Below are 14,687 nucleotides of genomic sequence, written 5' to 3'. Positions count from 1 at the left end.
TCGAACGGACACATATCTGAACATCAGGCACCAATAACAACCAATTTTTACGAGTCATACCAATATATCGAATATTTGATTCTTGAAAAGGAAAATTATTTCTATCAATACTATCATCAATGAACCCAAAAATTAGGTTGTTAAAAAATGTTTTGTCGTTAAAATATATATGCAACAAAGAATGGAGGAAAAAAAATTCAATTTTCTTCGAATAGGTTGACCATGAGTATCTTCTTCTTCCACACTTGAAGAGTCCACATCCTCCCAATATTTTCTCTGATATAACCTTGATCCTAGTTGTTCTTGAAAAATTTTAGGTAAATCTTGGACATTTCTTACAAACCATTGGTATTATTGTCTCTTATTGTCTTTCTTGGTGGCCAAGGCTAATTTCAACTCTATTCTCTTGCGGTGGAGGTAGTTGTGGTTGGTTGTGTGCCTCAGCTAATTGATCTAACCGAGTAAACACATTCTTTGCAGTGGCTTCATCTTCTTCAACACCTCCATTGTTGATTTCATCGATTAATTGTTCTTGATCAAGCTTGAGAATGTTAAGCCTGAGGATTGGTCTGGGGGTTAGATAGTTTGGGTTTAAAAAAACTATGTCTGTAGGTTTTAGAAGTCTAAATTTAACAAGTTTGTGTTTGAAGTGTAGATTTAGAAAACCTGGGAATAAAATGCAGATTTATAAATCTTGAATTTGTGAAATATTTTCTTGTATTTAATCAATAGTTAGATTTTATATTAGTTTAAACTTATCATTTTAAATATTTTAATACAGTTAATTTTAAAATAAACTAAAAAATATAGAAGAATATAGTCATATACAAGAATTAACTCCGAAAAATGTTGAGTTAAAAAATATCTTAAGGGGAAAAAAGAAAAAAGAAAAAAAAGAACTCAATTAAAAATCTATGAGGTGACCCCTCAAGTTTGAAAGAATCCCAATTAACACCAACAACTTAACGACAAATACTTGTCTAGCTCATAATTTTATTTATTGATGTCTTCTTTGCTTTTTGATTCCCAACCTCCTCACCACTTTATTTATTTAGACCCCATCAAAACCTCATACAGGACCTCCAAACAACCTACCAATACAATCATTCTCAATCATTATTCTACATATTAAATAGAAAAAATATGGGGCCAATCAATAAATTGTCTCATTCTTTTTCTTTTTTCTTTTTTCTTTTTTTTCAATTTTCATCTTTTAAATGGTTTTTTTTTTTTTTTTTTTATCGATGATATATAGAAATATTGAAGGATGAATACCTCTTTCAACCAAACCCATTAATACGCTTAATTGGTCCATTTTGTTTTGTCCAAAGTTCCGATGTTTGATTGCAATCCATTCATTCAACTTATATTTGTTTTTTTTTTATTTTAGTTTTTTATATTTCCAAATTTTTAATTTTAATCCATATATTTTTAAATAAATATTTAATTTAATCCCTTATACTGATTTATTGTTGATTTTTTTCAAACATTATTTTATTAATTATTAGTATTTTTACTTTGAATTTTGGAAACATATTTTCATATTGTATTTTATTGTATGAAAATTATTATTATTATTTAACTAATTTTGATAAAATTTAAACTTGAGAGACTAAATTTAAATTTTATTAAAAATATAGGAACTAAAATTATACCTTTGAAAGTAAAAAACTAGAATGGAACAAAATTTAAAATAGATGGACCAAAATAGTAAATTTTTTAAAAAGAAACATAATTATTGGAATTACCATATTTTGACCCCACCAAAATATTTACAATAAAAAATAAATACAGCAAGATTTGTAAAGCTGTAACCAACAAGTATATACAAAATTAATTATATAATAAGTCAAGTTGGGACAGCTTCTCTTGATCGATCCAAACATTGCACCTACTAAATAATGATAATCTCAACATTCTTGCTTCAAAAAAAGGAGAAAAAACCTTTAGGGACTTGAGATCAAATTAAAATGTACAACTTTCGAATCAATTTGTCAAGGTTTTATATATATATACATTATAGATTCGCAATTTTTTTTTTTTTTTGACAATTTTGTTAAAAATTTTAATTTAATTTGGATGGAAATAAAGCATAAATTTCTCATAAATAGTTATGAATGAAATAATTTTAAGTTAAATATAGCATTTAGACTCAGAATTATATATTATTTATCAATTTTATATTATTTATCAATCAATTTGTCAACGTTTAAATCTTATTTTGGTCTCTAATTTTTTAATAATATTCTATTTTAGTCTCTAGACTTTTAAAAATATTTGTTTTAATCCCTAAATTTTGAATATTGTTTTATTTTTTTCCTTAAACTTTTAAAAATGATTATTTTAGTCCTTCAACTTTTAGAAAATACTTATTCCGATCCTAGGCTATCAAAATTAGTTACGCTAAAAAATCTAAAATTTCAATTTTGAATAAAGTGATTAAGTTAGAGAATTTAAAAGATATTTTTAGTTCAAAATTTTGGTCGTTTAGTATTTTGGAGTGTATTAGTTGTTGATATTTTATTTCACATTCATTTTACTCAATACATCTAGAACCTACTCGTCCAAAAATACAAGTATGCTTACATTTCTGACTAAAATATGATTTAAATCCAAAATTAAGAATAAGTCTCAACGATATAACACGTGAAGAAGTGGTAGATCTTGATGATACTATTTGTGATGCTCCGAAATTAGCATCTCTCGCTCCAAATATACTATGTGATCCATGCAACATGCCTTTTATTAAAATAATAATAATAATATATAAATAATCTATTTTTTTAAGACCATTTCAAAATTAGCCATGGTATTTTCAATAAAGTTAAATTTAGTTCTTCAAATTCATTTTTATTAAATACTTAAAAATTAAAAATAATTTACGTGCAAGAAAAACACCATGCCGTTATATTTTCAAAATTTATGAAAGTAATGCTAATACAAACTATATTTTCTTGAAGAAAATACAATAAATTATCAACCTAAACTAAATTTAGGAGTCCGTTTGAATTGATTTGAGAAAAATATTTTTCAAAAAACGCATTTTATTTAAATATTTTCGACAAAATTTGTTGAAAATACTTTTTAAAAGCTATCTTAAGTGGTTGTCTAACACTCTAATTTTTTCTAAAATATTTTTTTAAAAAAATTAAACACTTGAAAATGCATTCCAAACACACCTTAGGATTCATAGAAAATGTGAAGACTAAATTTAGACATATGACTAAATCAAGAGGATTATCATATCAATGTTAGTCCACCTTTACCAATTCGTAATGATTAGTGTAATCGTAATGAGATTCCATCGATAGATCAATCATAATAAGCTATAATTGCAAATGTAATTTGATTGCGTTTGATGACATTTACTTAAAATTATGAATCTATCATATTTATTTGTTACCATCACTGTTAACGTTTAGGGTTAAACAGTAACAGTAAGTGTGACAAATTCATAGTTCTTATACTATAATAGTAATAATGACAATAACCGTAACAGTAACGATAATGGTAACAATACCAACGTAATATCCAAACACAATTGGATTGAGCAACCTTCACTCGTTAATCAATTTGCATTTTTTATGACAAAATTGAAAGTAGCACCAAATGTCAACATGGGTACGAAACAAAAGTAGACAATACCAAATGTAATCAACAAAACCACTTTTTAAATTACCATTAATCCATTACATTTTTTCTGAAATAAACGTGAGTTTAGATCCAAAAATCATAAGATTTGAAACTAATATAAAAAATTAATCAATATCTTCGATGTATTTAATAAATATCCGTAAAGCAATGAGATAATACCATGTTAATTTCAAAAGAAAAAATTGGATAACAACATTGTTATTTACGACATGAATATTTGAAGCAAGAAAATTAGGAGGAGGATTGTGGTGGGCCAAGCCGGAGAGACACATAGTGGAGCCCACTCATAATGGGGTGTCAGATTTCCCGCGTAAAAAGGGAATTAAAAGGAGGATCCTCAGCAGACAGCCTAAAAGCGAAATTGAAATGTAATTTCAAACTATTTCCCATTATTCCCTTTTACAGTAATAAAGCTTACGTTCCCGCAAAATCAGTCCGTGAACTCTGGCTTTTTTTTTTTCAAATTTAACATTTATTATTATCGATTTTAATTTTTAACTTCTTTTTCCACCTCGTAATTCTCAATATTAATTTCTCACTTTTTTTTCTTTTTATCCCACCCATTTTTTTTCCTCACTACCACTAATTAGATGGAATAATCATTATTCATGTTAAAGATAAGGATTTGTATAAGCAAATACCATAAAATTAAAATTAAATCAATAAAAACGTTTGTTGAATTTAGAACTGAATTTATAATTTGTAATAATAATAATAATGAAGAAAAAAATATTTGTTCGCCTTAGATTTTGGATTTCTACTTCGTCATTAAGTTTCAAAATGTTATACATTTGTCTCTAAATTTTGGATTTGATTTCAATTTAATCCTTAGATTTCAAAATGATACAATTTTATCCTTGACATATAAGTTTTATTTCAATTTGATCTGTACATTTCAAGATTTATAATTTTAACTAAATACTCATTTCCCGTCTACAGTGTTAATGTATTTTAATTAATTCAAAATAATTAAATAAATATAATTAATTAAGTTCACTATTTTTCATCACTTTTAAATTAAATTTAAAATGTTATTATATAATTATTTTTAATAGGCATTGACGTCAATAATTGAAATTGAGTATTTAATAAAAAAAAAATCAAGGTTAAAATGTAAAATCTTGAAATCTATGGACCAAATTGAAATAAAATTCAAATCTAAATGGTAATATTGTAACATTTTGAAATTTATAAACGAGATTAAAATTAAAATCAAAACTTAAATAAATAAATGTGTAACATTTTAAAATTTAAGGACCAAATAAAAACAAAACCCAAAATCTCATGATGAAAAAATTATTATTTTTTCTAATAATAATAAAGCTCCATTGTACACATGTATCTAAAATCAAAGTAATGTATATCTTCCCATGGTGTACTACAAAAACAAAAAGGAAAAAAAAAAAAAAGAAAAAAAGAAAAAAGAAAAGAGTAATGTGTATCTTACTCAACGTTAAATTGTTTCTCCATTAACAAATGGAAAGGCAATACGGTAAGTTTTAAAATAAAGCTAAAGAATTGTCCTAAAAAATAAACTCAAATTACATAAACCTAATTTACTTAATTTAAAAACAATCATGTTAATTAATATTTACTCCAAGAAATATTAATTAATAAATTAGTTTAGAAAAACATGACACTAGTTTTGTTTAACCAAAACTAATTAATTATCAAAAGTAAACCCTTGAAGTTGGAGCTTCAAACCTAGACCCCACTCATATATTTTTTTTTAAAAAAAAAAAACTAATTAATTCATTCAAAAAACATTACTAATGAGTTGGCAAAGGACAAACCATGTATTACAGCTAATGATAATTTTTTTTTTTTTTTTTTAGAAATATTATTTTGATCCTCTACTTTAAAAGTTGTTCGATTTTAGTCTATAAAATTTTAAAAAAGGAATTTAGGACAAGAAGTTGATTATTAGTCTTAGATTATTATAGTTTGATCATAATAATTTATATTTAAGATATAAATTATTTTAATTTAAATTATAATGGAATGTATTTAAAGTGTACACTATTTTAGTTTAAAAATAAAATAATAAAGAAAAAATATGATGAGTAGCTAATTGAAGAGTACAAAATAGTTTAGTGGTAAGGAGTGATTATTATCATCGTTCCAAATTTAGCCTTTATAATATTAATTTTTATGTAAAGAAATATCATGTGAATATGTTTTTAAAATTTATAGTAAAAAATAAACTAATGAATAGTAAAATTAAGATTTATTGAAAGTATGTGTACTAGATTAATTTTTTTTTATTATTATTATTATTATTACTACTATTTTAAAGATTTGCTTTAGAGAATAACAAATAGTTATAAGATATGGGCATAGGATTCCAAGAAAGGGAAACTCATCTTATCATTTTTATACAAAAGAAAAAGAAAAAAGAAATTAATTGTAAAAAACAACTCTGGTAACTCTATAACAGTATAAACTATTATTATAAACTATTATTAGAACTAATTTAGTTATATAGGCCTTGGGAGCAAAACAAAAATAAGACGACAAAATTTTCCAGCAGAATTTTGGCATTTTCCTTTCCTTTCCTTTCTATCTCAAAGCTTCAAATCCTTTCTCCTTCCTCACATGATTCCTCAAACCCCCTACACAGAAAACCAAAATCAACCAAAAAAACAATCAAATCCGCAAATCGAATCATCAACGAAATCCAAATTCACAGCCAAGAACAGAACAACAATCAATTCAATTCAAAATCAACAATCGAAATTCGAAACCCTAATTTCCAGTATTACCTTTAGGTTGCGATTTGCAACTTGGAGGATCTTCGAATAGTGAAAGAGCGAGTTGTTTATGAGCAACACCAATGTCAAAGAGAATCAAGCCAGATTTAGGATCATCAACGATTATATCTTTAACAGGAAGCCATAGAAAGAGTTCTTCCTGAGTGAGACCTTGAACGCCAATCAAACTTCCATAGCTGAGATTAGCCCTAACAACGCTTTGAAAAAGAACTCTGTTCTCGTATTTGGTTAAACAAGGGCCATCTAAGAAGACTTCGAGAAGACCATTTGGGGAAAGGGAGTAGGATTTAACTTCTTTCGGAAGAAGGCCCGGTGGGAGGCCTTTGGAGCGGAGGAGATCGTGAATGGTGGAGGAGAGAGAGAGGGAGGAGGGAAGAGAGAGAGAGATTAGAGAAAGAGAAATGGTGAAGAAAATGGTGAAATGGAAGAAGGCGGCCATGGCGGATTAAAAGAGGGGAACCCAAAAGAAAAAGAGATTTTAAGAACACAGAGTTGGTTTTGTTATTGTTGTTGATGTTTTCAATTGGGGAAGCTTAAAGAAATACGGTGGAGGATTGTTCTGATTTTACCATTTTGCCCTTTTACTGTAACTCGTCCATGGCCCCCTTCTTTCCATTTCTGGCCCAGTGATTTAAGCCCACATTTTATTTATTATATTAATATTTCGAAAAAATCACGGACAACTAGATAACATCCTCAAAATTATTTTATTTAATTTTTTTTTCATAAAAATAGTTTTAAATGCATTTTAAAAACTATTTCCACTGTTTGTTGAATATTTTATTTTTTTTCAAAATAACTCATTTTTAAAATTAAGTTAATCCAAACACACTTTCAGCCGTTTAAAAAAAAAATGAAAACCCATTTGAATGAGAATCTAAAGAGAACTAGTAGACTACGTTAGCTTTGATGTAAATCAACAAACAAGTGCTTAAAATAGATGAAATCTTAAATCAAATCAAAATCAAAAGAAGGTATCATATGACTAAATCTCATGGATCAAATTTGAGATAAACCGACGTTATAATAAAAAGGTGCAGAATAGTAAATGCAATAAATATATATGTGTATAAATATAGATCTTGTGAGTTGACTATCTAAATAGTGTAGTAGTGGATGAAGAAAAAGGAGTGAGATGCAAGCATTCCTTCTCCCCCATATTTTTATGTGAGTCCAAAAATGGTAACATATCAAATTGAATCTCGGGTTGTTTGGAGCGTATAATTGGTTATAATAGTTGTGAATTTTATAATCTATGAGTTTATAATAGTTTGTGGAGTTGAATAGTCTGCATCTATAATGTAAACTATCTTAGTATGAGTCCATATATACAATTTTCCTACTTTGAACTTTCATGAGACCCATGAGACAAGTTATATATTAGGACATGTTTGGACTTACAAGGAAAAGATATTTTTCAACAAGTCTTTCCAATTTAAACATTTTTTTCATAAAAATTGTTTAAAATAAAAACACTCATGTGTTTGGTTACACTTTCCCAAAAGTTTGTCTTGTTTGCTATATACTCAAAATATGTCTATTAATATCAAATTACTATAAAAGAAAACTATTAAACACTATGAACTAGTTGTTGGAGTGATTGTTGGAATTAGTCGCCAGAGGTGGTTGCCGGAATTGGCTACTGGAGGTAGTTTTCAGAGCTAGTTACTAGTGATGGTTTGTTGCCACAATTGGGTGTTGGAGGTTGCTCCTAATCCTATTGGGACAATCCTTCTGTAAAGATTTTAAATGATTTAAAAATATTTAAATCATTTATCTCCTGATGAATCTTTAATTTGAATTAATAATTAAGGTTTAATACTATTTTCTTCTTTGTGTTTTTTTATTTTTGTTCATTTTGGCCTTTCTTGTTTTAAAATGTTTATTTTGGTCTCTATACTTTCAACTTTAGTTCATTTTAGTTCCTATACTTTGAAAATGTTCATTTTAATTCTTGTACTTTTAACCTTGGTTCATTTTGGTCCTTATACTTTTAAAAGATTTTCATTTTGGTCCATTCGTTTTCACTTTTAGAGGATAAAAGTAGTCACTTTTCTGAAAGTTCAAGTTCCAAAATAACAAAAATTGAAAGTACGATGATCAAAATGAACATTTTTAAAGTATAGGGACTAAAATGAACTAATGTTGAAAGTATAGAGACCAAAATGAACATTTTAAAACTAAAGAGACCAAAATGAACAAAAATCAAAAGTACAAAGACCAAAATAGTATTTAAACCTTAATTATTTAATTTGAATGAAAATCAAATTAAAGATTCAACATGAGATAAATGATTTAAATAGTTTTTAAAGCATTCAAAATCTCCGTAGAAGGGTTATCCCAATAGGATTAAAAGCAACCCGAGTTCTATAAATAAGGCCCTTGAGAGCTCTCATAGAACATACTCTACACTCTCTACAAGAATAATCTTTAAGATTACTCTGGAGGGGGTGTAACATTTGCAGAGAGAATTCCAAAGTAATCTCAGAGATTATTCTTGTAGAAAGTGTAGAGTGTGTTCTACGAGAGCTCCCAAAATAGATTTATAGAATGTGTGTATGGAGCAAAGAGAATAATATTCCTCCAAAAATTTTATGGCATCATAAATGTTGAAGGATTTTACCTCTCTCTCAAATTCTACTGATAAAGACCCTTTATCTACATCAATTATAGGTTTTGCTTTTTTCATGAAGGGTCTACTAAGTAAAATATTAGAGGAAGAATTGAAATATGGTTCATCCATTTTTAAAATATAAAAATTAATGGAAAATATTAATTCTCCAACTCTCAACAAACATCTTCTACTATGCCAGGGGTTGAATATATGACCTATCCACTACTTGTATGCAAAAATTCGTTTTTTGTAGGCCATTTAGTTTAAGATCTTCATAGACATGAAAAGGCATGACATTTATTGATGCACCTAGGTCTAGCATGGCATGAGTGATAATTCAGTCTCCTATCTTACAATGTAGAGTAAACATTCCAGTGTCTCTATATTTATTAGGCATGTCCTTTTTTAACAAAGCAGACACGTTTTTGCTAACAATTACTCTCTCATCCTCTTTCCCTTTTCTTTTCTTAGTACATAAGTATTTTAAGAATTTAGCATATCTAGGAATTTGTTGTATTTTATTAAGTAAAGGGATATTGATCTGTACCTTTTTAAACATTTCAATTAATTCTAAATCAGCCTCTTCTCCTTTAGGCTTAGCTAGTCTATTGGGGAAGGAAGCCTTAGGTACATATGTCTCTACATTAGGGGGAGAGTTGTCACGTACCTCTGGGAAAGATTCTTCAGATTCATTTACCTTGTTATCCTGATCAATTACCTTTTCAGGATTCTTGAGAGTTGGTTGAACTGGGCTAGCTACTTGGGAAGAAGAAGGAGTTTTCATACCGCTTCTTAGAGTGATTACGCTTACATTTGCATGCTCCAATTGAGCGAGAAGCTTTCCTGATGACTCTCAAGCTTGCTTACCACAATTGCTAGTTGCGTGATTTGTGTATCCAAGTTTGAAAAGCCTTGTCTAGTTTCAAGATTTTGTGTCTTGTTGAAGTTGTTTTGTTTCTTGTTGAAATTGTATGTTGTTCTTTTGTAAATTGTATAGCTCCTGTTGAAATTTTAATGAAAGATCAGCAAGAGATTTAACTACATCCTTGAGAGATATACCTGAGGAGCTTGAAGATGATTAGTTTCGATTCTCAAATTACCCTTGGGATCCCTACTTGAAATTTGGGTGATCTCGCCACCTTTGGTTATAAGTTTGCCCATGGGGTCGTACTTCCTTTGAAAACCTCCTATTATATTAACTTGAGGTTGACCTTGTGGGCAAGCTTCAGAAGCATGTCCAACCACTCTACATGCTCCACATGTTTTAATTTGGGGAAGTTCTCTTTGAGCAAACTGTGTGAAAAAGGAAACTAGTTTTTTACATTTTAGAAATGGATGAACCATATTTTAATGGATGAACTAGAAACTAGACTTTTACATTTTAAATATGACAAGGAATATGGTTCATCCACTAACCTCTTTAGCTTGAACAACGTCATATTTTAGAGTCTTTGATCCAAAGTTTTGTGAATTCTCCGCCATGGTTGATATTAGTTGGTTAGCTTCAGTGGGCATTTTGTCAGCTAAAGCTCCACCGTGGCTGCATCAATGTTGCTCCTATTAGATGGAAGCAATCCTGAATAGAAATACTGAATAAGATATTGGTCAGAAATTTGATGATGGGGAAAGGAAGCACAAAGTTGCTTATACCTTTCCCAATACTCATATAAGTACTCTCCTACCAATTGTTTTATACCATATATTTCTTTTCTAATATTATTAGCCTAAGATGCAAGAAAAACTTTTTCTAAAATTTTTTTCTTAAAACCATTCCATGTGATGATCAATCTGGCCGGCAAGTAGTACAACCAATCCTTAGCCACATCCTTCAAGGAGAAGAGGAAGGCCCTAAGATTAAATTGTTCTTGTGTTACCCATGCGGGTGCATATCGTCACATACCAAATTGAATTCTTTCTGTTGGGATTGGTGTCCTAATTCTCCTGGTAGTCTCGTAGTTTGTAAACACTTTGTGAACATATTGTTATAATAAAATAAGTGTTGTTTTATAAGCATTTACTCAATCCAATAAACTAAGATCCGAGGTTATTTTATATAACTTAAGCATGTATGTGGAGACATACAAGTAGATCATGCCTTAAGTAATAATCTAAATGGTCTATAGTATAAGGATAAAGGAGGGATATATTATCCTAGAGACACTACGGATACGGCCTACTTTATAGATGTTATAAGTGTTGTAAAGTGCTACAAATGGTCTAATCCTGACCATTCATGTGGAGACATGCGAGCGGGGGTATCCTATACAAAGAGTTTGTATAAGACCGGACCACGAGATGATTAGTCTCTCTTTATATAATGTCGTTAATAATTGAGACTTACATTTCACTAGGATGACCATAAGTGACATGACCTTAATCCTGAGTGAGTTAAGAACTCTTGCTTATGAGGGCGGTCCTTTGATTTTCCTGGTGTGAGTGGCTAAATTGTCAACTCAATAAGCCTACAATTTTGGGGATTCGTCTGATTGGGGAGCTGGAAATGCAGCTACATAAGACTAATTCACTCCTTTCTCGAAGCAGGGGTAAGTAGATAAATTGCTCTCATAAAGGCTGATTCTGAGTCTTGAACATAGTGGCCACACCCTCTCTTGGGAAGAAAGAACTCAGTCATAGTAGGACTATGACTTATTGTTCATTAGAGGAATCAGTGGTACTTAAGGAGTTAGATGTAACTATAGGGGCAAAATGGTAAATTAGTCCAGTTGTACTTTCAAGCGATTAGTGAAGGGTCACCGCACCATTGATTGGTTATATCCAATGGACACAGAAATATATCTGTAGTGCGAAGAGTGCAACTGCAGTCTTTAGTGCAGTGACCAATAGTTAACGGATGGTGGATCTCGTGATTAAAGAGTTTAGTCAGTTATTCACGTATTGTTGGAGCTTCAAGCTATAGGTCTATAAGGTCCCTTTGGTACTCAATGGGTTCAGTTGAGAATTAGATTTTGGGTTAGTTTGAAGTGTTCAAATTAACAAGAAATATAATTAAATTAATTAAATTATATATGATATAATTGATATGATGTATTAGATACATTAATTGGAGAAATTAATATAAATATGATTCATATTAAATACCATAACATAGAAAAAGAACTATGGTTTATATGTTTCATATGATGAAATATTAAAACTATAGGTTATAAATATAATATGATAAGTTGGTTATCATATTTAGTTATAATATATTAATTATATGATAATTATTATTTTTCTTTAATAACCGACTGAATGGGAGATTATTGAAAGTTTTATGGTAACTGTGAGATAAAAAGGAAAATTGTTTTCCAAACAGTTGATGATTCATTTGGAATTAGATCTCACAGAGTTTATCGAGTAAAAGCGTTTTACTAAATGATAGCATAGAGAGTATAAAGGATCACATATCGAGTTTGCTCTACAATAGTTACTCGATACTACACGATCGAGTTGCAAAGTCTATGCGATAGGCTTCTTGTTACTAAACAATCAAGTATCTAGTCTATATGATAGACTTCATTCCTCTCCCACTTACTTGATCGTCTACCTGCTTATTTCCTCTATTCAAAGTCACACAGAGTCCACAACTTCTGGATTCTCACACCGAGAATACCAAGGTAACACTTATGGTGGTGTTCTAGTTCTGTTCGAAGTTTGAGGATCGAGTTGGACTCGATAGTGATCGAGGATTCATTAGTTCGTGTTGTTGGCTATACTGTTCGTTGCGTTTGAGTACTACTTTGGAAACATTGGAGTTTGATTGAGGGATACTTGAAGAAAGAGTTCTTCAAAGGTTTGCATACTCTATCCCTTATTCATTCTTTTAAGAAGCATGCTTGTAATTTACTTATTATGCATAATCATTTCCGTGTAGACTGTAATTGTTGTGTTCTTTCTCAATGGGATTTGGAGCAATCCGCTTCCGCTCACTGGATCTCTATGTTTAGATTTCCTTCAATTGGTATCAAAACCAAGTTGTTCTGATATTCTAAATTCCATTGTTGTATTGAACTTTATTTTACAGTCTTGGTGGGTCTTAAGTTTGTTCTACAATACATTTAAGTGTTAAGTGTGTTTATGGATGGTTTGATGGATGTTTCGGAATGATGGTCTCTATTTTAAAGCTTTCTTTGCATTTCAAAGTTGATTTGTAAGGGCCCCTGCGTTTTTAGGCATAATTAACTTGCTATCGAGTATGTATTCAAAGAGTTTGAAGAGTCTTGAGTCGTTCGTGATGAAGTTTCAAAGAAGCATGGAGATACTGTTCTCATCGAGGAAGAAGAAGACCAAGCGTTGGTCATATCGTGTAGCCAGGCTAAATGATTGTTTAAAGTTGGCTAAACGATTGAGTAGAAAAGTTCTAACTCGATCGTCTAGCATTTACTAAACGATCGTATGGCTGATGCTAAACGAATGAGTAAAGAGTTTACTCGATCGATTTGCGTTGGCTACTCAATCGTATAAACGATGGGGGTAAACGATCGTTGAGTATATGATACTCGTTGCATGATAGGCGCGTGCACTAAACGATTGAGTAAGCCAGCATGCTTCATCGCATAGTCACTAACTACTCGATCACTCAATATTTGATAATCGTTGCTTACTCCTCGATCGTCTAGACGATCATGCTTCATCGCATAGTTGTCGTCTACTCGATCATTTAGGCTTGTGTCTAAACTCGGTGCATTGCACGATCGAGTGACTTCATACCTCATCACATAGTCAAAGCTACTCGTTCGTTGCTACATGATTGTGGTTACTCGACCAACGTTACTCGACAATCACAAGGAAAAGCTGCACGATCAGTGGAACGAGGATTCACCCAGACGGTTCAAGACCCGGTTCACTTGTTTGAACCGGTCGACTTGATGGTTCAATGTAATACTTAGTTTTATTCCGGATTTTGAGGCATATTATCCTGGTCCATCATTATTTTTAATGTACGTGAGATGTATATTTGTTTATATGCCATAATGTATGACATATAGATTTAAAATCTACCTTAGGTTATGCATTTATCTATGCATCATCTTTATATTATAAGTGTTATAATATAGTAGATTGCACGATTAAATTATATTAAAGCATGCTCATGCATCATATAATATAAGAGTTATATTTATGCATGCATTAAGCATATTCATTCACGTTTCTCCCTGAATGTTCGCGCCGTGAGATTCATGCTTGGCCTCGTGGCGCCCTGGGAGCGTCCCCCTTCGGATGGTATTTGCATGGGTTAATATCAAAGTAAATGGAGAGAGTATTTATAGTAAGTGGGTGAAGGATGTATGACAACATATCATGCGGTCTCTTTCATTGGTTTGCACTATGAGATCTTCTTGCACGGTCTTGTGGCACCTTAGAAGCGTCTCCCTTCGGATGGTTTGTGCAGTTGGTCAATATCAAGGTGAACTCCAGAGATGGATAGGATCGCTTTAGTTTTTGCCTCAATCAGATTTTTTCCCTTCGAATTGGCTGCTTGAGGCAGAACTCTAGGATCTAAAATGAAGGATCACACTTACGGGAAATTGTTAAGCAAGTTAATGATTTCTTGACCAAATCAATGATGGTTATGTTGGGCTTGATGCCCTAAATCTCGTAGGGTCCAGTAGTTTATAAACATGTGTATGAACAAACATTTGTGATGT

The 14,687-nt window shown here is 30.5% G+C and overlaps 1 protein-coding gene across 1 annotated transcript; it reads right to left on the bottom strand.

Moving 5' to 3' along the window:
* Positions 1 to 5,996: 5,996 nt before the first annotated feature.
* LOC120091403 (serine protease, putative (Protein of unknown function, DUF538)) lies at positions 5,997 to 7,045 on the bottom strand. Its single transcript, XM_039049408.2, has 2 exons — positions 6,417 to 7,045; positions 5,997 to 6,266 (listed from the first exon to the last, which is right to left on the bottom strand). The coding sequence occupies exons 1-2, from the start codon at positions 6,862 to 6,864 to the stop codon at positions 6,214 to 6,216; spliced, it is 501 nt and encodes a 166-aa protein (XP_038905336.1). The 5' UTR covers positions 6,865 to 7,045; the 3' UTR covers positions 5,997 to 6,213.
* Between the last annotated feature and the right edge of the window lie 7,642 nt (positions 7,046 to 14,687).

This window comes from Benincasa hispida, chromosome 11 (assembly GCF_027475165.1).
Source record: "Benincasa hispida cultivar pf3 chromosome 11, pf3_genome.v1.1, whole genome shotgun sequence".
In the NCBI taxonomy this organism is placed as follows: Eukaryota; Viridiplantae; Streptophyta; class Magnoliopsida; order Cucurbitales; family Cucurbitaceae; genus Benincasa; species Benincasa hispida.
Note: the sequence above shows the minus strand (reverse complement) of the source record. Positions and strands in the feature narration are given on the sequence as shown.

Coding starts and splice junctions, on each gene's coding strand:
- LOC120091403 (XM_039049408.2), bottom strand. CDS start 6,864: ATGGCCGCCTTCTTCCATTTCACCATTTTCTTCACCATTTCTCTTTCT. Junction 6,267..6,416: donor TTGCAAATCGCAACCTAAAG/GTAATACTGGAA, acceptor TTTTCTGTGTAG/GGGGTTTGAGGAATCATGTG.